The sequence below is a fragment of the Dipodomys merriami genome, unplaced genomic scaffold (genome assembly GCF_024711535.1).
Source record: "Dipodomys merriami isolate MVZ:Mamm:240054 unplaced genomic scaffold, mDipMer1.0.p SCAF_8, whole genome shotgun sequence".
NCBI classification, from domain to species: Eukaryota; Metazoa; Chordata; class Mammalia; order Rodentia; family Heteromyidae; genus Dipodomys; species Dipodomys merriami.
This window is the reverse complement of record NW_027206401.1, coordinates 651,296-677,827: the sequence shown is the minus strand read 5'-3', so window position 1 is coordinate 677,827 and position 26,532 is coordinate 651,296. Positions and strand designations below refer to the sequence as shown.

At 46.7% G+C, this 26,532-nt stretch overlaps 2 protein-coding genes across 5 annotated transcripts in view; both read right to left on the bottom strand.

The window, feature by feature from the left end:
- The window catches only part of Thbs2 (thrombospondin 2), a 151,332-nt gene that overhangs the window by 97,980 nt on the left and 26,820 nt on the right, over positions 1 to 26,532 (bottom strand). The window lies entirely within an intron of this gene.
- The window catches only part of Wdr27 (WD repeat domain 27), a 105,413-nt gene continuing 96,378 nt past the window's right edge, over positions 17,498 to 26,532 (bottom strand). For all 4 annotated transcript variants that reach the window (XR_011369294.1, XR_011369295.1, XM_070010318.1 and 1 more), the window contains one exon: positions 17,498 to 17,758. Coding sequence is in view for 2 of the 4 variants with exons in the window: in XM_070010318.1 (XP_069866419.1) it covers positions 17,708 to 17,758 (51 nt within the window). In the remaining 2 variants the exon portion in view is untranslated. The remainder of the gene's footprint in view (positions 17,759 to 26,532) is intronic.

The window sequence follows — 26,532 nt, the reverse complement described above, 5'->3', positions numbered from 1 at the left end:
TCCACCATTCCTGAGCATGCCTCCAGACTTCTCTTTCTGGACCTCTGTCGCCACGACCTTTCTATGTGTAATTAGAATCTTCTTTATGCCAGTGTACAATAGCGTCCTTAGTGCCATTCTGTTTCAGGTTGGTGGGAGATGCTCAGACTGTTTTACCATCGGGGCTCTGGGGCCATCTCTCCGGTAGTCCACCTGAGCTTTTATTTGAGCTAGAAGAAAGGCTCCTTTGGAGAGAACAGAGACCCTGCAACTTTCCCTATTCAAATCTTCACAAGACAAATGTTTTAACATCTCCTTTATAAATATTTACCTTCCTTCTTATGACTTTTTAATAGGAATTTTTAGCTGTCATCACAAAGAAGGTACTCTTCGTTTTATTTTAAGCGTATTGCAGGGATATGAAAAATGCTGATGACTTCCATTCCAAAGCCACCTGACCCCCCCATGCCCACACCCGGCCTGTCAGCTCCCCATATCCACATCTGGCCCATGGTCTCCCCATGTGCACACCCAGGCCCGTTGTCTAACCACAGTGTGGTCTCTAAAACTGAACTCAGATTGGTCTTGCCTTTGTCCAGTATTCAGTGGTGATCCCTCAGAGGTCTCAGTGGTGCTGGATATGTCAGCTGACTGGAGAAATGTCTCCTAGGAAGATGGCAATTGTCTCCACACTCTCAATGTGCCGAGGTTGCATGTCATTAAAACGCTTCTCCAGCAGCTGTCAAGATGATAGTAGGTTACAACTTACATAAATATATTCTCTAGTAGTGCACTCCTTTATTTGTGGAATACAACTAGCTTTGTCATAATGCACTCTATTTTAAAATAAGCCAAGTTTACTAGTATTTTGTTTCAGTAATTTTGCTCTTGCAGCCTTTGATGCACTGGTTACTGGCAGTGTTTGTTACCTGCATCAACTCGGCTTCTTAAAACCCACCACTGTGTTCCTTGGCATTTCCTGGGCTCTAGACATGCTCAAGCCTATGAATATTTACTATTTGCTGAAAGCATTACAGAACAGGCCCACAAAGCCGCACGAGTCTGTATCATTTTTGTTGAATTTTATTACCACAGTTGTGGTTCAGGGCAGTCACTGGGGTTTGGGCCTAGGGCCTCCTGTTTGCTACATAGTGCTCTACCACATGAGCCACACCTCCAGCTTTATTTATTATTATTTCAGGCCTGTACTCATGGCTGTATTTTGGATCTGAAATCATGGCTCACAATTGCTAAATAAGCCTCTACCACCTGAGCCACGCCTCCAGACCCTAGCTGTTGTTTGGTCACTGCATTTTTGTTTGTTTTGTGATAGTGTTGCTGTTTTCTGCCAACTATAAAATTTCTCAAGGTTATTCATTAACTTATGGAAGATTTTGATATTAAGTGTCAGTAATCCAACTATTGGTCTAGTTTCACAGTTGTTTGCAATGGGAGGACCAAAGACAGTTGCTATTCATGATGACCAGGAACAAAACCTCGTTATGCACATTTTCCGGTGACCACATAATGGGTTGTGTTGGGTGAATAGTAGAGCGCTATAAACAGCTCAAAGGGAGTTGTGTGTTCCGCCACAGTAAGGTCTGTCAAAAAATCTCTACTCTTTACCAGGTCCCATGCCTGGACTTCAGTTACATCCTCAATGCTGTGAGACCATCTGTCTGAGGACTCTCTCTCAGAGACATTCCAGCCCTGTACTTTCCAAGCCTTTACACCTGAACATTCCAGCAGGCAGCAGCTCTGGTCAGAACGTTTCCCTCATAGCCATCTCCAGAATTTATTATTGTAGAGAGAGACAGCAGAAGGATTTACATAGTTAATCTGTTTTTAACTACACTGTTTCTGTGAGAATGCTGCAAGCAGACTTTTTTTTTTTAACTGATGTTGAGTAGAATGTTTTCTATGAGTGTCCTTCCACGCATTTCATTCAAGGTTCCTTTTCCATGCAGCACGTGGGGAGTGTGCACACAGAGAGTGTGCACACACCTCACATTCTCTGTAAAGCCTGGTATCTTTGCCCTTCTGACCTCAGGGAGCTGCTCCAGCCAGCCCCAATAACCGGCTTTCAACACTGTTGGTTGCACACCGTGCTGCCCCTGGTATCGATTATAATTCTCTTGGCCAGTATTAGTTTCACTCCAGTACTTCCTCTTATCAGCTCCTTTGCCATCTCAGAATGTTTCCTTGCTGACATGTCATTTCATACTTGATGAATAGTGTGAACTTATTTCTGGAAATAATTCTTTGTATTTTGAATAACATCTAAATCTGTCTCCCTCAGTGCCATACATTTTTTAGCTATAAAATACGTTTTACCATTACCTTGCTCGTGTAATTGTAACCCCTCTGTACGGTATTTTCACAATAAAAAACTTATTAACAAAAATACATTTTACATTTTCATTTAGACATTATTATAGTAGGCTTTAAAGAATATTAGTTCTCCATGTATTCATAAAGAAGGTATTTTGGGTACAACTCGTGTTGTCATACCAAGAACAACGGTGTTCCCTGGGTGTCATTCTCTTTCTAAACGTAGCTGGAAGGAAGAGGAGGACAGCAGCTGACTCTGACTCTTGGTGGACCTTGCAGGTGGACAGCATGGCCAGGCTTGAGGACCAGATCCCCTCCTTGAGCTCCCTCCCTCAGCTATGTCTCCCAGAACTTGGGGTTCACCTATGGCTTTTCATAGCGAATGCCAACGTATTTCCTAGCATTTACAACAGTGTGGTATTTACAACAGTGCAATCTTTGTAAGAAAAGGAGACAGAAAGGAGAAGGGTCATCTGTGCTACAGAATTCCGCCTCACATTCACTTTCAAGGGGCCCAGGTATGTATTTTTACTATTGTCCAAGAAGTTTCAGACTTCTTTACACTGAGTTTCCAATTTAGCTTTAAACAAAAAACATTCACTCTACATTATATATTGCCATGCCACATACACTTGGTTGAAACTTTTGGAATGAAAGGTTCTGGACAGGAGTGGAGCCTGGCATAGACTCAAGCCCCAGGCATCCCCCAGGAGTTGGTGGAGAACTGGATTCCCTAAAAAAGACAATCTGGCCAGACTTAACCCGTTGTTCTCTGAGAAACAGACGTTCCAGTGTGGCTGCTGCTCACCACAGTGACCCAGGGCCCAGTGGCAGGATGCCTGCCCTGTGCCCTGACAAGTCCCACCTGGGAGAGCGTCTGTCCTGCCTCCAGGCCAATTCAGGCCTGCCATTGTATACAACAACTCTTGTTTCCTCCTCTAACAAGCAGCTCAGTATCCAACCACCATGGGAACCCAGTCCGAGAGGCACAATGGAGAGAAAGCTGCCGAAGCAAGCGTTTGGAAAGGAGCAGAGATCACAGCAGGCAAAGCAGCCATGAAGATGTGTCTTCAAGGAGTCCTTAGCTGGGTTCAGCAAAGAGAGGCCAGCGCAGGTGGGCGGAGCACTTCCATAAAGCTGCCTGTGGTGGATAGATGGCTTCTGATTTGACCTCGACAACAGAATAAGGGACTGCAAGTTCAAGGAATAGTCTCTGGCCAGAGAAACAAGGTCAAACACTTAAGTTTCTTCACTTCCAGTGGTTCCTGGTATTTCCAGGTGAGTGGACATCTTTCTGTGGCCAGTGGGTGCCACGCCACCTTCTGCGGAGTCTGCGTGAGAGATTGTGTTGGACAAAGAGCTTCAAGGAAGCATGCCCCCAGGAAGGGGGTGTTGGTTCAAGGCTTCCCATACACTTGGCTGCACCTTTATAGCCTCTACCTTTATTCTTACTATATTCTTCTTGGCTGTACATTCGTTGCCCTTATTCTCGTTTTGGCTATTTTTCTATTGATCCACAAACAGAGCATGTTGTATTTTTCCAGTCCAATAGAGATGGCTTCTCTAAGTAATAAAGACTAAGGCCAAAGATTAAATGTGGGCAATCCCCCAATCAATCTATCATCTGATGTGACGTTGCCTCCAGAAACTCCTACAACTTCACAAGCGGTTTTGCAGCTCACGAATAGTAAATACAGAGACTTAAAATTTCTAGATATGTCCAACAGACAAAATCAATAAACTAAACTAAGTTAGAAAGAGTTATCCCAGTAGTTTAGAGAGTTCTAAAAAAGAAGGGACCTCTGATTATAAAAGAAAAAGAAAGATTCTCCCAACAGTTATGATTAAGTTTAGTCCAACTTACATTATAGGGAATAGATGGTGTTTTCACACAAAATATAAAGTTAGTAACATATTTCCTGAACCAACCAAGAACCATTTCCTTATACAGGAGCTTATAAAGATGAAAATAGTTGGATAAAATTAAAAAGAGTATAATGTAAGTACAGCCCTGTCTTAGGTTTGTTAATTATTAAACATAAAAAGGCTGAAGAGATGACGTATTCTATTAAACAATATGCTAGACTTGTTTCGCACCACTTAGCTTAAACAGTTGGTGGGACAGTCATTAATTTTCATGTAATTCATCAATGCTTTGCCTTTAAAAAATTGATTACGTGTTTAAATAAACAAATAATCTGTGTCACAATCACACACTGTATAAAAATGTTAATTCTCCTCAATAAAGATACACTCAGATGCAATTCTTTTGAGTCTGTGTCTGTTTGTCACTTTGCCGACTCCTTTGCCCACCTATCCCGAGATCCCTGTCCCGTCGGTCCCAGTGCTCCGGCTGAGCTGGTCCGTCACAATATATGGGAAGAAAGCATAGGAGTCTGTCTTTCGGGCTTTGGCTTGGTGACTTTTCTGGGGCCAAAGGTGAATTGCCAGTTAGGGATGTGCTCCATGTGAAGGACAGCTGCTAGAGAGGGTGCTGATGTGAGTTAATCAAAGCAGATGGGGGACAAGGCTTCTGTCCACCCAGCTGCTGTGATGGGAGCGTCCACTCCCTGGGCGCTGCTGCAAAGATGTCTCAGCCACCTGATGGGCTGTCGAGGGAAAGGGCCAGGCCCTCATGCACTGATGAGATGGAGGCTCTGTCCCTGTCTGGGTGAGGGCTCGGTCCCTGAGGGCTTCAGTTCTGTGTGGCCTGGCTTTCCATGGGCATTACTTGGGATATGGTGTTTTGCTTCTCCGAACATGAGAATCTTAGAGCAAAACAGAGAAATCAAGAGAAGATATCAACGTGAAGCAGTGCTGAAGAAACCACCTGTGGAGGGCGTGGTCAGAGGCTTCTCCACCTTAGCTGCGTTCCCTTCACAAGCAGTGAGGCAGGAAAAGCTTGCTCGCTTGGGGGCCACTGCAGCAAGTCTGCAGCGGATGGAAGGCCGGCCTCAGGCACTGTCCAAGGACGTCCTCCATGGCTGCCTGTAGGCCATGCTGGAGCCGCAGTGCACTGAGTCCCAGTCCAACACCAGAACGTAAGTTGGGAGTCTTCATGGAGAAGACCAAGATGGGTTAATGCCTTCAATCCACTGTCTCTGCTCACATCCAGAACCGAGAGTCTCTGTTGGCCTCTGTCTCAACGTTTGTGACATGCTGGATACAAAGGGCTGCACTGGAATGCACTTGTCAGAATTATTTAAGGATCTTGAATTTTTACGTTGTCTAGTTCTAGCACTAAGCATGCTTTCCAAGGCTAGCTAGACCTCTAGTTACATGTCTAAAGCCTGGAGCTGTTGTTCTAGAGGCCTGGACACGGTCACTGCCGACCGATAGCCAGTTTTAAAGGTGTGGTTTGTGTGCATTATTCAAATGAGATTACACATCACATGCAGGACTGTCCCACATGCGAGAAATGCATGCTTGACTTTATGAACTCAGGTGTAAGACCTAATGTCGCCTTGAACATTTTGCTAAATTTAAAATCCAAAACATGGGGCTGGGAAGGTGGCTCAGTGGTAGAGCACTTGCCTTGCATGCTCGAGGCCCTGGGTTCGATTCCTCAGCACCACATAAGCAAAAAAGAAAAAAGCCGGAAGTGATGCTGTGGCTCAAGTGGTAAGAGTGCTAGCCTTGAGCTGAAGAGGTGAGGGACAGCGCCCAGGCCCAGAGTTCAGGCCCCACAACCGGACCCAAAAATAAATAAATAAATAAAATAAAATCCAAAGCAAGCACATTTAAGGTTTTTTTCAACTTTAAAATATAATGGTTGGCATAAATATAAAATTACAACAACATCATAGAACAGAGATGATTTTTTTTGAGGCAAGGGTACGTCCCAGGGATGGGGACCTCTGCTGAGCATCTCCCAGAGCCATGCATAGTAACCTTGGAGCAATCAGGCCTCAGGGCTGCTGGTCCCCACCTAACCCAACCCTACACCCAGAGCAGGGCCCGCTACTGGCAAGTAGCCCTGCCCTGGGATGCCTGCCTTCCTCCAGGAGCAGGCACTAGCTAAATCATGAATAGCTGAACAAATGGATGAACCATATTTTTGCTGAAATTGGCAGGTCATCCTTTTTTTCTGCAAGATTCTGGCCTAGGTAAGTGGCAAAAGAAAGCTGCTTTGTGTTATTTTTCTCACAACATACAATTGTGTCCGTGCCAATTTAAAGGGGAGACTGGACAATAGCATGATCACTACTTTAAACAAGCTCTTGTGTGCAGCCCTCTCTCTTTGCCCTCCTCCTTTATCCAGCTTTGAAAGCCTGGCGCAGTGTGAGGTGGCTAGTGTCTCCTGAGATTGTGGTGCTGGGTGGGAGCCCAGGCCCAGCATTGGCTGAATTATAGCTGGAAAAATATGCTCTCCGTATGCATTTTCCATGTGGTGAGCTGAGTGCCGAGCTCGGTCCAGCCTGCGGGAGCCAGCACATCTCCCCTGGCAGTTCTGAAGATTTTATAAAGCGGAAAGTATTTTGCTTCCTTGGACCATGGAAGCTACAGAGGAGGAAAGGCACTGCTCTTATGTTTAGAGGCTGTTCGTTCATTTTTCCACAGATGGTAATCTCTTAAATCGGATAAATATAAAGGGCTTTAGACTTGCAAGTGAGCAATGAAAACGTAGAAATGCATATTTATTAATATTTTGAGTAAAGTGCCTCTCCATCTCTTTGGCAATGTAATTATTTCTCTGCATTTCATTCTCTTTTTCCAAATGTCACTTTCTTAGTAGGACTAGAAATGGTTCCATGTTTCTGAGAAATGGGCGAAGTGAAGCTATGTAAGGCACTGGCTGGGGTCCAGCTGCCATGTCTGCAGAGGGTACGAAGCAAGCCACTGCACCATGCTCCCAGCCCTGGGGCTTCCAAGGGCTGTCTCAAGTACTTCCAGAGTGCGTCGAAAACCAGAAGAAAATTTCAGACAGGATGTTTCTCACTAATGACTTATTAAAACTTGGGTTTCAAATGTGATTTTCGTAATTTTTAATCCCCTTTCAACCGAAATAAAACTTAGTAGAACTACTAAAACTGTCCTTAAAAATCCTCATTTCAGCCTTTCAGACTTTATTTTCTGTAACTTTCCTTTGGTTGGTGGAAGTATAACTTTGTATTTCTAAGGGCCATGCACATAACTGGCTGAGTCTATTTGACATGCAGAGTTTCAGAGGTGGAATTGGCAACTGAGCATAATGAAGACAAAGTACACCAAGAATTTACCATCCCCAGACCCAATAGAAAGCAGGGAAGAGAACAATGGTAATTCTGGATTCTGGGCCCTGGACACAGAGCCTAGGCCATGGCCCGAGGGCCGGCTGTGACCCTGAGTGGAATCTACACTATCTGGCAACCCCACCCAGATGAACACCCAGGCGACCAAGTCAGCCAATGTGCAGAGGCTGGGTGTTCATCCACGGTCTGGCTGCAGAACTTGAGTGGAAGGTGAGCCTGCCTGTCATGGCCTTCCTTGATATTGCCCTGCCTGCCACCCCCTCCCACTGACAGAGGAGTCAGCCTTAACTTAAGAGTTCGCTTTGGTAGAAGAGGTCACATGGGGCCTCCACACACACTGATTTGGCTTTTTGAGCTCAGCTTATCTTAACATAATGATCAACTCGCTTTTCTGCAAATAACATAACCTCCTTCTTCTTTATACTAATATTCCACGGTGTATGTGTAATATATATATATCATACAAATGTGTTTATATATATACATATGCTTTATCTATTTGTTGGTTATTTAGCATCTAAGTGGATTCAGCTATCGTGAACAGAGCTGCAATAAACATGGGTATGCAGGTATCTCTTGTATATATTGATTTTCATCTCTTCCGATCTGTGCCTAAGAGTGGTATGCCAGTGACATAGATACTTCTGTTTTTGAGGAATCTTCACACTGACTTCCACAGTGCTACACTAGGTCTGTGCTCTATTCACAGATTTCCACAGTGCTACACTAATCTGCGTCCTATCCACAGTGTAGGAGGGCTTCTTTTCCGTTAGATCCTTGCTGGCATTTGTTGTTTGATTGATGATTGCTCATTTATTAATTGGATTGCTTATTCTTTGGCTGTTTAATTCTTTTATTTTTAAATTTAAATTTTTTAATCTTTGTACATTCTACCTTTTATCTGCTGAATAGCTATCTGGGATTTTTTTTTGGTGCTGTGAATTTCTCTTGGTTCTGATCATTGTTGTCTTTGATGTGCAGAAACTTTTTAACTTGATGCAGTCTCATGTGTCAATTCTTGCTCTTATTTCCTGGGTATCAGAGACCAGTCAGAAAATAATTACCTATGCCTAGATATATTTTCCAGCGTTTCCCCTTTGATTTCCTTTAGCAGTTGTGTGTGTGTTTGCACTTTACAGGCAAGTGCATTGGCACCGAGCTACACCCCAGCTCCTTTAGCAGTTTCTCACCCTACAATACTATCATGACCTATTGGGAGTAGATTTTTACACAGAGTGCTACCACTTGATGTCTAGAGTAGCTATGTATACTCTGAGTCTAGTTTCAGCCCCATGTGTATGTAACTAGGTTACCTAACACTTTTTACTAAGGTTATATTTTCTCCAATGGATGTTTTTAGCTCTCTTGTCAGAGATCAGATGGGTATAGCTGTGTGGGTTTATTCCTGCATCTTTTTTTTTTTTTTTGGGGGGGGGTTCAGTCATGGGCCTGAACTCTGGGCCTGGGCGCTGTCCCTCAGCTCTTCAGCTCAAGGCTAGCATTCTACCACTTGAGCCACAGCGCCACTTCTGGCTTTTTTCTTTTTTGCTTATGTGGTGCTGAGGAATCAAACCCGGGGCCTCATGCATGCAAGGCAAGCGCTCTACCACTCAGCCACCTTCCCAGCCCATCCTATCTTTTATATATTCTCGTGTTTTCTGTTTGTCAAGTCCCATGTATAGTATAATTTGAAATCTGGCATTGTGGCACTGCTAGTGGTGCTTTTGCTACCCAGCCTTTTTATGCCTCCATATGAACCTTTGAATTAATTAAATTCTGAGAGAAATGATACTGCAATTCTGATGAACATTGCACTGAACTTATAGGTTGCTTTTGGTAGAATAGCCATTTTCATGATATTAAATCTGTCAATCCATAATCATGGGAGGTCTTTCCATGTTCTGATGTCTTCTTCACTTTTCTTCTTTGAAGTTTTATAGCTCTCATTGTAGAGGTCTTTCGTTTTCTTGGTTAAATGCCTAGGTGATTGTTTTTATTCTGGAGCTATTGTGAATGAGTTAATTTCCTGATTTCTTTCTCCGCCTGCTCATTGTTGGCAGATAAAATCTACTGCTGCTGCTGCTGCGTTTTCTCCACTGCAGACCTGCACTTCTATTTTCTAAAGTATCTTTGTTTGGAAGGATGCCCCTGCCGGGTGGGTGCAGAAGCATGGACTGGCCTCACCTCCTCTCAACATGGGCCCATGCTTCCGGGACCCCCTGCGGTGCTCTAGCTGCTGGCCCACGTTCCTCTGAGCAAGGCGTCTGTGTTTCCGGCACCCTCCCTGCCTTTGTTTTCATTCCTACGAAGTGGCTGGATGAGGCCATGCCTCGCACGAGAAGGACCTCCTCCCCATCTTCCCATCGGAGGCAGAATTCTTATATGTTGTGGACAGAACTCCACCTTCCTCCCACTCCCCAAATTTTGTCTTTTTCTTTCTGTTTCCTGTCTGATTTTCCTTACCTAGGATGAAATTAATAAATCTCCTTTAAAATATGTAGGGTGCCTATCCAATCATTAAAAACAGGTAAGATTAATCAGCTTTGCGCCTTTCATAGCTCTGATTTCCTGAGTTTTAACATTTTAATTGTCAGGAGGCCACATACCCCTTAGGTACAGAAGGGCTGATAAAGCAGGTATCTGGCAGGCACCCCTGGAAGCCTCTGAATCGTGTGAGGAACATTCAAATAGGGCTGCAAGGGGTAAAAAGTGAGACTACATCAGGTCCCTGGCTCACGCAGCCCAGTGGATGGCACTGTGTCCAGGAAATAATTTTTGTCCCCTTTGTGGCTAATGCGAAGGAACTTGAAGCTCTGCTTTAAAATTCCTAACCCATTCTTTTACCACCAACTATATTCAGAATAGTTGGGCAAAGTAAAATGAATTACAAAGCACCTTTCTTGTGATTGTGCCATAGATTTAGAGGAGTAAGACACAGACCACTTTGGCTAAGAGCAGAGCTTGCCTGGACTGGGTGTGGGTCCGGGTCCTGGCCTGGCAGTGTCCCAAGGCTGGGTTCCTGGGACAAAACGCTGTGTCTGTTTAGAAAACAGTCACTGACCTCAAGCCAGTGGCCAGGAGGTGCTCAGCTCCTTACCAGGAGGTGCTCAGCTCCTTACCAGGAGGTGCTCAGCTCCTTACCAGGAGGTGCTCAGCTCCTTACCAGGAGGTGCTCAGCTCCTTACCGTGTCCTGCAAGGAAGGACACGGTCGGTCCTCACCACCAGATGGCAGACGCTCTCACACACTGGCCGAGCGGCAGCCAGGAAGTCCCTGAGCAGGCTGCAGGTTTTCAGGTCTATACAAGCATTGGGTTTTATCCACTCTGACAAGTAAAGATACATTCTGCCACTTTACAAGCACACTTGCATTCAAAATTCTTGGAAGGACATAAACAGGATAGACTGGGATGAAAGGCAGAAAGGCCCACAAGGACTGCTTCATCAGGTGGCGCACTGTAATCCATAGGCCCAGAAGGATAACAGTTCAACAATATGGTTTTGCCTTGAAGATCCTGAGGGGGATTGAATGAGTGCCCAGGGACGTAGCCTTCCCAGACGTTCTGAGCCTCTTTCGTAAGGTAGAGAGAGGCTGGGACAGGGGCAGGGGCAGGGAGCTAGGCATTCATGCTCAGATCATAGGCTTTGGAGGTGTTTTACTTCCCAGGAAAATCAAGGGCCCTGCACAGTTCTTCCATCTGTGTGGACCCCAGCCAGCGCACACTTAATCCTTGTGCAGCGCTTCACTGAACCAACAGAGGGGCTTACCTAGAGGATCCAGAGACAGCCCCAGCACGTCACTTGCCTGTGCGTCAGGGAAGACAGCTGTGCCCTCCTGCTGAGCTCCAAAGATTCAGTTTGGAATATGGTAGGCTAGGGACTGGGCAGGACTTGGCATCACTGAGAGAAAAGGGGAGAAAGACTGTATGTCTGCCTCCTCCTCCAAACTTCTGTTTCTCACAGGGAACGAACTCCACACACCATTCCTGAAGAGGCTACCTCTTTCCCGTTTCCAGCCCAGCTCACCGTGCTCTAACTTTCCCTGAGCCTAGAGCCAGCACTCAAGCCTGCCAGCCAGCCAGTCCTTTCTGTGCTCATCCTGTTGTGTGCCTCCTACCACTGTGCGTGCCTCATTATCATCCCTGGTGCTCTGAGAGGAGTCCCCGTTCCCTGGAGCTGCTCCTCGTTGACCACGGGAGTCCACCCAGGCCTCCTGGGTCCGCGGTGCCTCAGCCAGCGGGACACTCAGGTGCTGTCACTCCAGCTGTGCAGGCCGCACAGGGCTGCTGTGGGCCAGGAGTGCTCTGGATGCACACTCCAGGGCGAGCAGAGCGCAGATCCATGCCACTGTGCCTGCCCTCAGGCCAAATGAGAAATGCTGTATGAAAACAGACAAGCGTTTCTCTGTAAGTAATGCCACTGAGAACAGAGGTGAAGTCAATTCCTAAGGCATTCCAACCCAACTCCGCTCAGGCAGGGAAAAAACCCCCAACAGATTAAGGTAATGTAATTCTGTAATATTTCTTAAGACAGTTACATTTTAATTTTGTAAGCTGTGTCCTAAGTTAATAAGGTGGCCCGACTTTCCTTAATAACTCTGCTGGGCTCCTGGAGTGCATGCCAACACATTTGAAACTTTCTAGTTGGCTAAATTTCGTATCATTTTTGTACAGTTCTGATTAATGTGCCATGAAAAACAAATATTGTTGTTTTAAAAAAGTTAACTGCTGATTTCAGTGATCAAGTACAAATCTGAGATTTGTGGAAAGCATGTCCAGTGGAGTTGGGTGGGGTGAAGGGAAATTGAGTGGCACATGCCCAGCAGTGGGCAGCTCCCCACCCCAGCAGATAGAACCAGATAGCCACGAAACCAAGCGTCTCCCATACCATTTCTCTCCTACACCTACTGTCTTAGCTCCACTCAGTTCTTGTCTTTCTGGAATCTGTTTTCTCATCACATGTAAAAATTGTGCCAGTTCATTTTTAAAACCCTCTTTTGAAAAACTCATGAAACAAGCAGAATAATAAGACTCTGCACAGTGAATATGAGATACTTTCAAAGCTCGAGAACAAAGCAATTGTGTAGTCTTGACAGTAAAGTAAACATATACTGTAAGGCTAGCTACTCCCTGAGAAAACCCTCACACCCCCCCCCAAATTAACTCAGAGCACCTCTAGGGATGGAAGGTGTGTGACGCTTCCACGATCCACCTCTAGTGTGCGGGCAGCTGTGGTGGACTCAGACCACCACCATTTCATTGCTGCCAGAAACTCAACAGGAAACCAATCTGAAAAAGGAAAGGAAAGGACTGGGACTCTGCTCAAGTGGACTAGCAGGCATGAGCCCTGAGTTCAACCTTCAATACACACACACACATATGCATATACAGTGTGCACACATGCATGCACACACACATGTACACACATGCACATGCACACACACAACATTAAACAAGTGGGGGAACTTACAGAAGAAAGAATTCTGAAGACGTTCCTAATTAGGGCCTGAAACAAAGCTGGTGTGAAACAAAATTTTGTCAGAAAAAAAGGACAAAATGAGAGAAAAGACTAGAGGGAGAGAGGCAAGATTTGATATTTTGCCCTTTTCCTGAGAGACGCCTATGAAGCAGCCCCTGTGATCTCCATGGCTGTAGATCATTTTAAATGCCCACACCCACAGAGACATGGGCTGGGCCTCTGTTAACCTGGCCCATTTCTCACCTGGGCCGCACCTGGCCACACGCGTCGCCTGTGCTCATGCTTGTCACGTGGACAGCAGGGGTAAACACCAGGCATCCTTCCCCAGCAGGCCCAAAATATGAAATCGGCTCCTTCATGTGAGGAAAAAGAATGAGCTCCCACATCTGCAAAGAATGCCTTTTAAAGGAATGTCAAATATGAGGAGGATTGCTTATGCCAGAGGCTTAGGCCACCCCTCCTGTGGCCAGGCCTGGGACCATAGTCACATTCTTGCTTTGATGTCTTCAAACCCATGGATGTGCCAAAGTTGTGCAAACGCATGACACAGACCACAGGATGTGAATCATTTATCATCCAAATACCAAAGGGAATCTTGATATCATCTCATTGGAGACTAGACCTACCTGGGAGGGGCCGTGGACATGGAGAGTCCTGGCCTCCCAAACACCCTGTGCTCCCCAGGGGCTGAGGCCCAGTGTGTGCCAAGGAGGGTCGTCTGATGTCCAGATCTGAACCTCTCTGGCTCCCCAGCTCCAGGGTGCTCAGCCTGTGCTCCCCAGGCCAGGGCAAAGGAGAGGTCCGCCTTTAGAACTCAGATGGGCAGCTCCTCTCGCCACCAGTCAATCTACCTTGGAGCTTCCAGATCCTGTCACCATGCTCTCTGTGACTCTGCTTTTGTCACGTCTGGAAAGTATGGATGACCAAAGCAATAATCTTGTCAATCAGGTGGAAGGGGAGTGGTCCATGTGAATATGTTGCCCTGACTGCCATCCCCGCCCAAGAGCCAGTGCTACAATCACTCCTGATCACTGCTCAAAGCCCACCGCCACTGTGCAGCGCTGAACGCCCACATCAGCAGCACAGGACACAGGCCGCAGGTAGCCAAAGCAGCCACGGGGGGGGCGGGGGGAGGGAGGAGGGAAGGTGGGCAGGACCAGAACGAGTCTTCCCCAGGGGACTACTGGTGCTGCAGGGAGAGGGGGCTACCTCCACCTCTCCTTCGGCCTTCCTGGCCAAGGCCCTTAGTGACCTTGCTGGCAGGGCCTGAGCTGGGGCCTGACAAGGGCCCTCCCCCTGACAATAGCTTTCTTACATTCTCTTTGTCCCATGTTTTCTCCAGATAAAACTCTCTTAATAGGCCGAGTGCCAATGGCTAACAGAAAAGGTATACACACTGTGTATTTTACCATGCTTTAAGATAAAATAATATGTAAAATAGGATCTTTAAGCCCTAAAATCACTCATTTGCCTAATTTTTTTTTTTCTGATCCTGGGCTTAGGTGATGTCCCTGAGAAAAAGTGTCTCAAAGAGTTTTTTCTCGGGGCTGGCTTCAAACCGAGATCCTCAGATCTCAGCCTACTAAGTAGCTGGATTACAGGCGTGTTCCACCAGCACCTAAGTCATTCATCCAATGAATTAAATGATTAGATAACTCTCAATGGGAGAAACATAAAAACAAGTTACTCTAAACTTGTTCCTCAGAAACATTGCAAGAAAATACACACGTATGTTGTAGGTGTGAAAACTATACCAGGAGCCAGGGTCCACCTGGGAATAGAAAAGAGGCAGAATCCAGGGCTGTCTCTCAGAAAACCTGAACAGAGGGCGGCTCTCGAGTATCTCCACCTCGGGCCAGGCCACTGTGGGAGGACTGTTTTTGGCAGTCCAATAATCAGCTGTGGGAGGAAAGGCCCAGACATCAACTGGGCACAAGGAGGTGCAGGCATGGCCACGGCTCACCAATCTGAGCCAGCCAGCGGTGGGTACTTTCTATGGTCTGAATATGCAGCATCCCCCCAGCCTCATGTGTTAGAGCCCAAGTCCATAGCCAGCGGAGTCATTCGAGGAGGTTCTAGAAACTTAAGGAAGGAGGGCCTCGGTGAAAGAAGCAGATGTCCAGGGCAGGGTTCTCATGGGTGCTTTCCCCAGATGCCCTATTCTGTCCCTTTCTCCACCACCACCTCACACCAACTCCACACACCACCTCCACACACCACCACCACCTCCACCTCCACACACTACCACGCAACATACATTGCCAACACCTCCACACGCCACCATACACCACCTCATACTGCCACCACCTCCACACACTACCACACAACATACATTGCCAACACCTCCACACGCCACCATACACCACCTCATACTGCCACCACCTCTACACACTACCACACAACATACATTGCCAACACCTCCACACGCCACCATACACCACCTCATACTGCCACCACCTCCACACACTACCACGCAACATACATTGCCAACACCTCCACACGCCACCATACACCACCTCATACTGCCACCACCTCCACACACTACCACTACTACCCCCATATAACACCACCACCACCACCACACCACCTCCACCTTCACCTCCACACACCACACACCACCCTGGTGGTCTGTCCAGGCACATGGTACTTCTAACACCATGAGTTAAAAACAACCCTCCCTCTCCTAGGATGTTTTCTCAGCTATTTGTTCACAGCAACATAAAGATAATACCAAGACTAGAAGTAGAGTCACTGCTGACCATGTGGATCTGAAATGTTTAGGACTTGTCTATGGGAGGAATCTGAAGTATGGCAAAGCAGGCTACAGAAAATACAGAATTCTGCAAGAACAACTTAACCAAAAATTTGGTAGAGCTATAAGACTACAGAGTGTCAATGAGAAGTCAGATGGTGAAGGTTACTTCATGTGATTTCAGACACTCATGCCACATTATGGCAAATAATATGTGTACATTTTGACTGTGTCCTGAGGCTGAATGGAACTGAATTTGAAAGCAATGCCTAATTTGGTGGGGGAAATTTCAAACAGCCCAGGGCTGTGACATGGTTACTGCTAGCTGTTTTTAGGTAGGTTTAAAGTGAGAATCTGAGGAAAACAAGGAGGAAAAAATTTTTAATGATACAGCTTGGCCAGTAGAGGGGCATGTTGGGAGCTGTGGACAGGAGGAGATAGGCACTGGAGGGCTTTGCATCAGGGACAGGAGGAGTGAGGGCATCTCCAGACTGGCAGGCTCGAGGGGTAAAGCTGTAAGCTCACTTGAAGGACCAGGGTGCCCGGTTCCCACGGGCCACCTGTGGAAGTGCTTTCCCAGAAGCTACGACTAGGCCTCACTGAGCAGCCATGACACAAGCGAGGCCTGGACACGCTCATGCTGGTAGCAGACCGCGGCCATTACCCTGGTATCCTCCACCCCACGTGTTACCTAAGGGGTCCTGGTGTCCTCCACCACATGTGCTACCTAAGAGGTCATGAAGGCTTCCACAGAGGTCTCAGAGGAAGGCTTGTGGCCAGGCAGGGTGTGAGCGGGTGAGATTCCTGCGGACAGCCCAAGAGGGCTATGTATGAAGCTGGGAGGACAAGGCCCACGCTGTACTTAAGAGCCCCCAGGAGCCTGACGGGGACAGGAACATGGAATGACCCCTTAGGAAAGTCACAGGCAACCGGTGAATCCAGCCCCAGCATGGTCATGTGGGCTGCGGACAGCAAGACCATTGGATCAGGACTAGAAGCCCACTAGACACATGGCACTGGGGTGCCAGCTGCTGGACCCCGAGCTATAGGAGTTTAAGGTTGCCACTGGGCATTGGCCTTGCTTTTCTGATCCTTATGATTCTCTTATTTCTCCCTTTTACAATGGGAAAGTTTATTCTGTGCTATTGCATGGAATTGTGGGGTTTTAGAAACTGGCGTTCATTGCTAGGGATTTGCCCTGAGTTTCAGAAGTGACTTTGAACTTGAACTTTTTGAACAATGTTTGTTGAGGCGTCAATGCTCTTGGGGATGGCCATTCACTTTGGGAGCCGTGAGTACAGAGAGGTGATCTGAACATGAAATGTCCACACACGCTCCTGTGCTAATGCCCAGATCCCCAGCAGAGGCACTCATGTGACTGGTGAGGCCTTCCGGGACATGGCTTGCTGAGCCTGGGTGCTGTTCCCAGGCCTCTCCTCCACGCTCCGCCTCCTCTCCACCGGAGGATGAACAGACTCTGCAGCAACAATGCTCCCCCTAAGTGCATGGTCCATGGAAGCCTGGACTTAGCCGACAGTGTGAGCAAAATTAAACAGAATGAAATCTTCTTCTCAGTACTGGTCAACGTGACACGAAAGTAACACAGACTGCTTCACTCACCACACAAAGGGAATTCACATCTGATTTCACTTTCTTCCTGTCCTAGTCTTTCTCCTTTCCTCCCCTCCCCTCCTCTGTCTTTTCCTCAAAGTCCAATCACAAAACAAATAAGGAACTATCTTTTATTGAAAAGTATCCCTGCCCTAACCCAGCATACGTCTGTGCAGAGGGCCTGGTGCCAGTTCCACTTCCCAACGAAGATCCTGAGGACCAGGAAAGCTCACTGAGGAGGGTGCAGGAGGCAGGGGCCTGCAGAGAGGCTGGAAGGCGCTCTCACTCTCGAGACGTCTTCTCACATCTGGCCTGACTGGCCAGCCGTCACTGAGCCAGAAAAAGCTGAAGCTTTCCATCCAAGGTGGCCGTGGCCAGCTGCAACCAGAAACAGCACACAGGTGACTTATCAGCTCTGCAGATGGAGAGCCACACCTTGCACTCTCCTGACTCATAATGTTCTGATACAGAGCAAAGTGCATCAAAATAGTAAGATCCAAAGGCACAACAGGCCTGACATTTACTCTTGATTAATCTACACTACATTTCACTGCTACTTTAACCCTTTCAGAGCCTTGGTCTGGAAATCAATCTGTCTATTCTGAACACAGTTTGTACGGCACACATTTTTTTTGGCGGGGGGAGGGGGGGTCCAGTCATGGGGCCTGAACTCTGGGCCTGGGTGCTGTCCCTCAGCTCTTCAGCTCAAGGCTAGTGCTCTACCACTTGAGCCACACAGTACCACTTCTGGCTTTTTTTTCTGTTTATGTGGTGCTGAGGAATCAAACCCAGGGCCTCATGCCTGCAAGGCAAGCGCTTTATCACTGAGCCACCTTCCCAGCCCCACAACACACTTTTTTTATGCCTGCATATTATTAACCAATTCTAGCTATAGAACCAGCCACAGGAGAGGGCCCTGGGAAGCTGGCAGGGTGATGCAGGGCTCTGTTTCTCCACCGGAACGACACTGAAGGCTTGCATGTGCTGGGGAAGGATGGGACTGTCAACTGTGGGTAGTTTTTGCCAAATCTCATCTCCCACCTCATGTCACACAGTCCGGGGATAAGCTGTACACAACCAGCAGGACCCAGGGAGGGCAGAAAGCACTCTTCCCTCCAGGGAGGCCATCTATGCTCTGATCCCTGCTTCTCACTTCAGATCACAGAGGTGAAGAGGAAGAGGGTGGTCACTACTGTGGCCCCTTCTCCAGGAAAAGGGATTCTGTTCATGTGGGGGGGGGGGTGAGAAGGATGGGGGGCTGGGGGAGGATGGAAGGGATGGGAAGGGGAAACAAAGGAGGAGGCTACAATGCTTGATAAGAAATGTACTCATTATCTTGCCCATGTAATTGTAACTCCTCTGTACAGTATTTTCACAAATAAATAAATAAATAGATAAATAAATAAATAAAAAAGGGATTCTGAGAGACTTAAAGGATCCCCGTCACTTTTCTCTTTCCCCCATTGGAAGCCAGGCATTAAGTAGTATCACATCCACAAAGGAGAACACTGTGAGGAAACCTAAGTATTCAAGGGAACTCCCTGTGTAGGTAGACAAGGGAGGACTGGGTTTGTTGATGCACATAAAGCATTGTTCAAAGACCTAGACACAGGAGACACTGTGCACTAATTAAGGAGCACTGTGAAACTATAGGATGGCAGACATACAGACATGCAAAGATCCATCAGATTTCAGGTTGAGTGGACAACTTACACAACCCTGGTCATCACACACCAGTATTTTCAGAGCAGCCTGGTCTGTGGAACATACTGTTCTGGGGTAAAACTTAGTTTGTATTTCAAAGGCAAAAACAAAAATTTTATTTCACATTGGAGCAAAATTGTACTTGTTTACAAGCCCCTAAATAGTCTTAACTCAGGCACACATGTCACATGTATTTTAAATCCTGTCTTCATCTGGACTGTGTCAGAGAACAATGCTGAAACCACACATATTTCTGATGTGTTTAAATGAGATATATCTGTTTTAAACAACTGGCTCTGCAAAACACCACTCCAGATTTCACATGCCTGACGTCCTGGAACAGTAATAAAGCTTGCTCAAGGAAACTCTCAGGATAGCTAAAAATATTTTTCAGACATCTGTGGTCCTTCTATTTCCAAACTGTTGAACCAGTAAGGAAAAGAAGGAAGCAATAAAGAAAATGCAATAAAATCCAGTTAGATTCATGCTACTTAGTGACATGAGTTTGTGGTTGGTTGTCTTCAGATAGGCTCTTGAACTCTATGCAACCCAAGCTGACATCACACACTGGGCTGGCCTTGAACTCTCTATGTAGCTCAGGCTGGCCCTGAATGCTATATATATCCCAGGATGGCCTTGACCTCTCCATTTAGCTAGTCTGGCTTTGAACTAGTAATATTCCTGCCTTTGAATCTCATGTTCTGGAATTAAACACATGTACCACCATACCTAGTGAGTAACATGAATTTAGGCTGAATGTGAATAAGAATCTTCTGCTGTCTGTTCCTGGCCAATGAAAGTGGAATGTGAAGTATGTGTTCCTGGTGCCTATCTTCCATTAGTGGATGCCCATGGATCAGTACTGCTGAGTGGCTGAGATGAAAACTGGGCACAGGGAAAGAGGCATGGGTCTACTGCCTGCCAAGCTCAATGGACCCGTGTTTAACTTGATCTTGTGACAACAGAGCTGCAGGAAGATGATGAACAAGCTGTCTGTAGAGAGATCTTTGAAGGAAAAAAGAACATTAAAAGAGGCCTTCTGAAGCCAAGGGACAGGGTGCGTCCCAGGATAGGATGGGAGCCATAATAGTCCAGAAGACATGCCTGGACCTTTCACTGGCAAGGCTCCAAAGCCCAACTTGAACTGAAGAAAGACATTTCATCACTGGTCACTGGGATGTCCAGCAAAGCTAAAGAACAAGATGGATCTTGCATTAGGACAGCCAGAGGCTGAGAACTACCATGTGTCTGTGTACTCACTGTTCTTTCTCTCTTTGGAAAGCACATGTTTTCTTGTTCCTACAGCCCCCCCCCAAAAAAAACCAGGGCAGACACACACAGCTTGCAGTGGCAGAGACACCCCCCAGCCACCCTGGCTACTGCCAGGTGTAACTCTGATCTCACCTATCTCACGTTCAGTGTCAAAATCTGTCCCAGCTGGAGTCAAAGGCCAGGCCAGTTGCCCTGCGGTTTCTGTGTGAGCCAGGTGGCAAGGCTGGAATCACATTTGGGCAGGGGCAACTCTACAAGATGGCCTTGCAAAGGCCTGACTTCAGTCCACAAAAAGATGCTGCATGCACTACAGCCTAGTCCAAGCTCCATGGTGATTAGAGCTGAAGATCTCCCGTCTGAGCTGGCACATGTGACTGAAATGGCAAGAAATAGGCAAAATAGATAAAGGGTCAAAGTCAGTGTAATAAGATGACGGACCACATCATCTACCTATTGAATAAGGGATGGGAGAACAGATGACAACCTGGGTTCTCAGCAGGAAGTTCCATGAGTAAGATCAAGTGAAATGACTGACCATAGGGCACCACATGTATGGCTGTCTCCCTCCAGTAATTCAGGAAACCAGCCTCTAAAACCTGGGCCTTGTGGCTTCTGAAAATGCCCAGCTTCATAACTAGCATGGGGCTTAACCAGCACTGCTTCCCAGAGCACCAAGCACAAGAAAAAGCCACACCTCAGCAAGGCCCGCCACACTCACTAAAGGATTACCCACTATGATGAAGTAGAATTACTTCCTAGAATGCAAAGATGGTTCAACACACAAAGGTCAATCAATGTCATGAATCATGTTAGCAAAATGAAACAAAAACCCACAGTCAATGCAGAGAACAACTGTGACAATTCAACAGGATTAAACATTCACCAAACTAAGAAAAAAACCTGGATATAAAAAAAACCACAGTGACCATCAAACAATGCTAACAGATAGCATGTATTTCTTCAGGCAGCAGAATGCATAAAGGGTGCCCGCTTGCACCAGGTCTGTTCATAATATCATGGAACTCCTAGTCAGAGTAGTTAGACAAGAACAAGAAATAAGAAACACTTAGTGAGAAAGGAAGATGTAGGATTACCTTTACTGGTAGAGGAGATTATTTTGTACACATAAAGCCCTTAAAAAATTCCAAAAGAATAACTTAGTAACCAAAGTAGCAGGACTTAATCAGTATACAAAGCTAAATTGCATTTCAGAGCACAAATAATCTGACAAGTAAGTAAAATAACTCCATAACAGCAAATTTAGAATAAAATACTTAGCAATTAACCAAAGTCACAAAATGGAAATTACTGAAATAAATTACAAAAGACATGAATTAATGGGAATACATTCCATGTTCCTGGGTTGGAAAACACTGTTAGATGTCCATATCACTCCAAGTGCACGCAGATCCAACACAATCTTAAGAGTACCAGTGATCTTTCTTGCAGATTCATATAACATCTCCAAGGACCCAGATTGGTCAAGACAATTTTAATAAAAGATGATCGTACTAAAAGATAACACTGAAAGATCACCAATGGTGTGTTTCAAAACTTGCACAGAGCTACAGTAACCACAACAATCTAGTACTGGTATAGAAACAGATTTTTTTTGTCGGTCATGGGGGCTGAATTCTGGGCCTGGGTGCTGTCCCTCAGCTCTTCAGCTGAAGGCTAGCACCCTACCACTCGAGCCACAGCGCTACTTCTGGCATTTTTCTGCTTATGTGGTACTGAGGAACCAAATCCAGGGCCTCACGCATGTGAGGGCACTCTACCACTGAGCCACCTTCCCAGCCCAGAAACAGAAAATTTTAACAAAGGGATAAAATAGAGGGGCCAGGGAGGAGAAGGGGTGGGGGGGGGGGGAGGGTTGGTAATCCTCCATATGTAAGTGCACCCAAGACCTAAAATAATGAAACTCCAGAAAGCAAGCAAATGACATCTTACAACATTATAATTCTTGCATTATAACACCAAAGGTAAAAATTCAAGGAAAGATGTAATAATTGGACTTGATTAGAATATTTTAAGATTCTGGGTTGGGATATGGCTCAGTAGCCGAGTGCTTGCTTGGCAAGTACAAGAGTTTGGGATCCATTTCCAGTACCTCAGGTATGGACCATCAACAAAATCACGTCAAGTCCACAGAATAGGAGAAACATCCACAAATCAAGTATCTGATAAAGGATTAATACTAAGAATACATATAGAACTCCTAAAGGAAAAACATAAAGGAAACCACCTGATTAAAAAGTAAAAGTAGGGTCTGGGAAGGTGACTCAGTGGTAGAGCGCTTGCCTTGCATGCACGAGGCCCTGGGTTTGATTCCTCAGCACCACATAAGCAAAAAGAAAAAAGCTGGAAAAGATAAAAAGTAAAAGTAAACAAAGATTTTCAGTAGATGTTTTCCCAATAAAATGTACAAATGAAGCTGATACTGGTGGCTTACATCTGTAATCCTATATGCTCAGGAGGCTAGCCCTGAGGATCACAATTTGAAGCTAGATTGGTCAGAAAAGTCTATGAGACTCTATGTTCAAATAACCAGCAAAAAACTGGACTGGAGGTATGGCTCAAGTGATACGGTGCCAATCCTGATGAAAGGCGGTAGGAGAGCATTCAAGCTCTGGTAGTGACATTAAACATAAGTAAATGAGTATTTTTTGGGGGGAGGGGTCCGGTTGTGGGGCCTGAACTTTGGGCCTGGGCGCTGTCCCTCAACTCTTCAGCTCAAGGCTAGCGCTCTACCACTTGAGCCACAGCGCCACTTCCAGCTTTTTTCTGCTTATGTGGTGTTGAGGAATCGAACCCAGGGCCTCATGCATGCAAGGCAAGCGCTCTACCACTGAGCCACCTTCCCAGCCCCTGAATATTTTAAAAAGAAAATATACAAATGGCCAAAAAGCACATCATCAAACTTTAGAGAAATGAAAATCAAAACAACAGTTAAATGCCAGCACTAGGATGGCTACTATCAAAAATGAGTAAAAAGGAAGGAAATAACTAATATTGGTGACAATGCAAAGAACTGAAACCCTGTCCACCATCTAGCTGTTGCAGACAACAGTATGGCTGTCCCTTAAAAATTAAAAATGGAGTCATCATGTTATCCAAGAGTTCCCCTTCTGGGTACATGCGTGAAAAATGGCCGTGGGCACTTGAGGATACACTTTCACACGAGGCCACAACACTCTTCTAGACAGTTAAGGCATGTACCCGGTACTGTCAACACTTGGACTGTATATCACTACCCTGGGCTGATCTAATCTGGACCTGGAATCTGGACCTGATCTTTGTGGTCCCTGTTGCTACCCTGGGCCCTCACAGACAACCAGGGCAACCTCTGTAGTTCAATGCTGGTGGGTTCGAGACTGTAGAGTCTGGGATTGGAACCTGGACACCTCTGGTACTGCCATTCTTCTCACCACAGCTCTGACCCCAGCTAAGAACTAAATAATTCCATCTACAGAAGAGGCCACTGAGGTCTCGAGCCACTCTTGTTCAAAAGTCAGGTTCACTGCAAGTCTGATAGATAGCACATGAAATTTCTACCTCATCAAGACTACAGAGAAATCAAGTTTTCATCATAACTACTGAGTTTTTTCAGTTTTTTTTGTGGAAGACTTGGAATAGATTTTCTTTGCTGTTTTCTTCAAGGAAGTCTCTTTTGCATGTTGAGAGCAGAACAACTAGAAAGAGTCAGATGCTGTGAATATACTGAGCACATGGTTGGTGCAGTTTCTCCAGACTTCAGCTGGGATCACACTGGGGCAGTGTGCAACAGCTCCGGCCACACAAGCAGCAGGGATCACACTGGGGCAGTGTGCAACAGCTCCACACACACATATCTGTGTGACAGAGTCCACACAGAGCAGCGGGATCACACTGGGGCAGTGTGCAACAACTCCACACACACATATCTGTGTGACAGAGTCCACACAGAGCAGCGGGATCACACTGGGGCAGTGTGCAACAGCTCCACACACACATCTGAGTGACAGAGTCCACACAGTGGCAAGGATCACACTGGGGCAGTGTGCAACAGCTCCACACACACATATCTGTGTGACAGAGTCCACACAGAGCAGTGGGATCACACTGGGGCAGTGTGCAACAGCTCCACACACACATATCTGTGTGACAGAGTCCACACAGAGCAGCAGGGATCACACTGGGGCAGTGTGCAACAGCTCCACACACACATATCTGTGTGACAGAGTCCACACAGAGCAGCGGGATCACACTGGGGCAGTGTGCAACAACTCCACACACACATATCTGTGTGACAGAGTCCACACAGCAGCGGGATCACACTGGGGCAGTGTGCAACAACTCCACACACACATATCTGTGTGACAGAGTCCACACAGAGCAGTGGGATCACACTGGGGCAGTGTGCAACAACTCCACACACACATATCTGTGTGACAGAGTCCACACAGAGCAGTGAGATCACACTGAGGCAGTGTGCAACAGCTCCACACACACATATCTGTGTGACAGAGTCCACACAGAGCAGCGGGATCACACTGAGGCAGTGTGCAACAGCTCCACACACACATATCTGAGTGACAGAGTCCACACAGAGCAGCGGGATCACACTGGGGCAGTGTGCAACAGCTCCACACACACATCTGAGTGACAGAGTCCACACAGAGCAGTGGGATCACACTGGGGCAATGTGCAACAACTCCACACACACACATATCTGTGTGACAGAGTCCACACAGAGCAGCGGGATCACACTGAGGCAGTGTGCAACAACTCCACACACACATATCTGTGTGACAGAGGCCACACAAGCAGCGGGATCACACTGGGGCAATGTGCAACAGCTCCACACACACATATCTGAGTGACAGAGTCCACACAGAGCAGCGGGATCACACTGGGGCGGTGTGCAACAGCTCCACACACACATATCTGAGTGACAGAGTCCACACAGAGCAGCGGGATCACACTGGGGCAGTGTGCAACAGCTCCACACACACATATCTGTGTGACAGAGTCCACACAGAGCAGCGGGATCACACTGGGGCGGTGTGCAACAGCTCCACACACACACATCTGTGTGACAGAGGCCACACAGAGCAGTGAGATCACACTGAGGCAGTGTGCAACAGCTCCACACACACACATCTGTGTGACAGAGGCCACACAGAGCAGTGAGATCACACTGAGGCAGTGTGCAACAGCTCCACACACACACATCTGAGTGACAGAGTCCACACAGAGCAGTGGGATCACACTGGGGCAGTGTGCAACAGCTCCACACACACACATCTGTGTGACAGAGGCCACACAGAGCAGTGAGATCACACTGAGGCAGTGTGCAACAGCTCCACACACACACATCTGTGTGACAGAGGCCACACAGAGCAGCAGGGATCACACTGAGGCAGTGTGCAACATATATGTGTGAAAGCGGCCACAGAGAGCAGTGGGGGGGTCACACTGGGGCAGTGTGCAGCCAGATCACAGGGAACAGAGATTCAGACTGAGGGTATGTGGTAATGGGCCCAGCAGTGAAGACAATTATAAGTGCAGGATCCTGCCGTCAGCAAAAAGATCTTCCAGCTAAGTGGCGTTGACCTGCCCCTCACCCGCACGCGTGTAAACACTTCTGGGAAGAAGTCAGAGTGTGGGGCCAGGGAACAGGACAGTCCCCAGGCTCCGCTGCCTGACATCATTGGTTCCGTGGAGGCTTCTACGAATTTTTTTCTTTTTTGGAAAGAGGATGTGAGAGTTTGACTGAAAAAATAAAATAAAACCCAAATGTGTCAGCGATGTGTCTTGGGACTTTTTGGTACATATGTCTTGCCAACAGTTTCAACTTCTGCTGCAATTTCCTGGGCCTGCCCAGTGTTGTCTGGAGCCCTGGAGTCAAAGAGTCAATTTTCAGCTAAACTCCTGTCATCAATTTTGCACCCTTTTCCATTATTTTAAACCTGTTTCTATCAAGCCTGCCCCTCCCACAAAATTTCAGCCAAAAAGCTATAAATGTCAAAGCCAGTCAACTCCTAAATACATCCCTGCTGCAGTGTGCTGGACAATACTACTGTGAAGGACACTGGGACAAAACTCTGGATTGAATGGTATGACAAGTGAACACTGAACTGGAGCTACAAAGGACACTAAAGGGAAGCATATGCTCCAAAGAAGACAACCAAAGT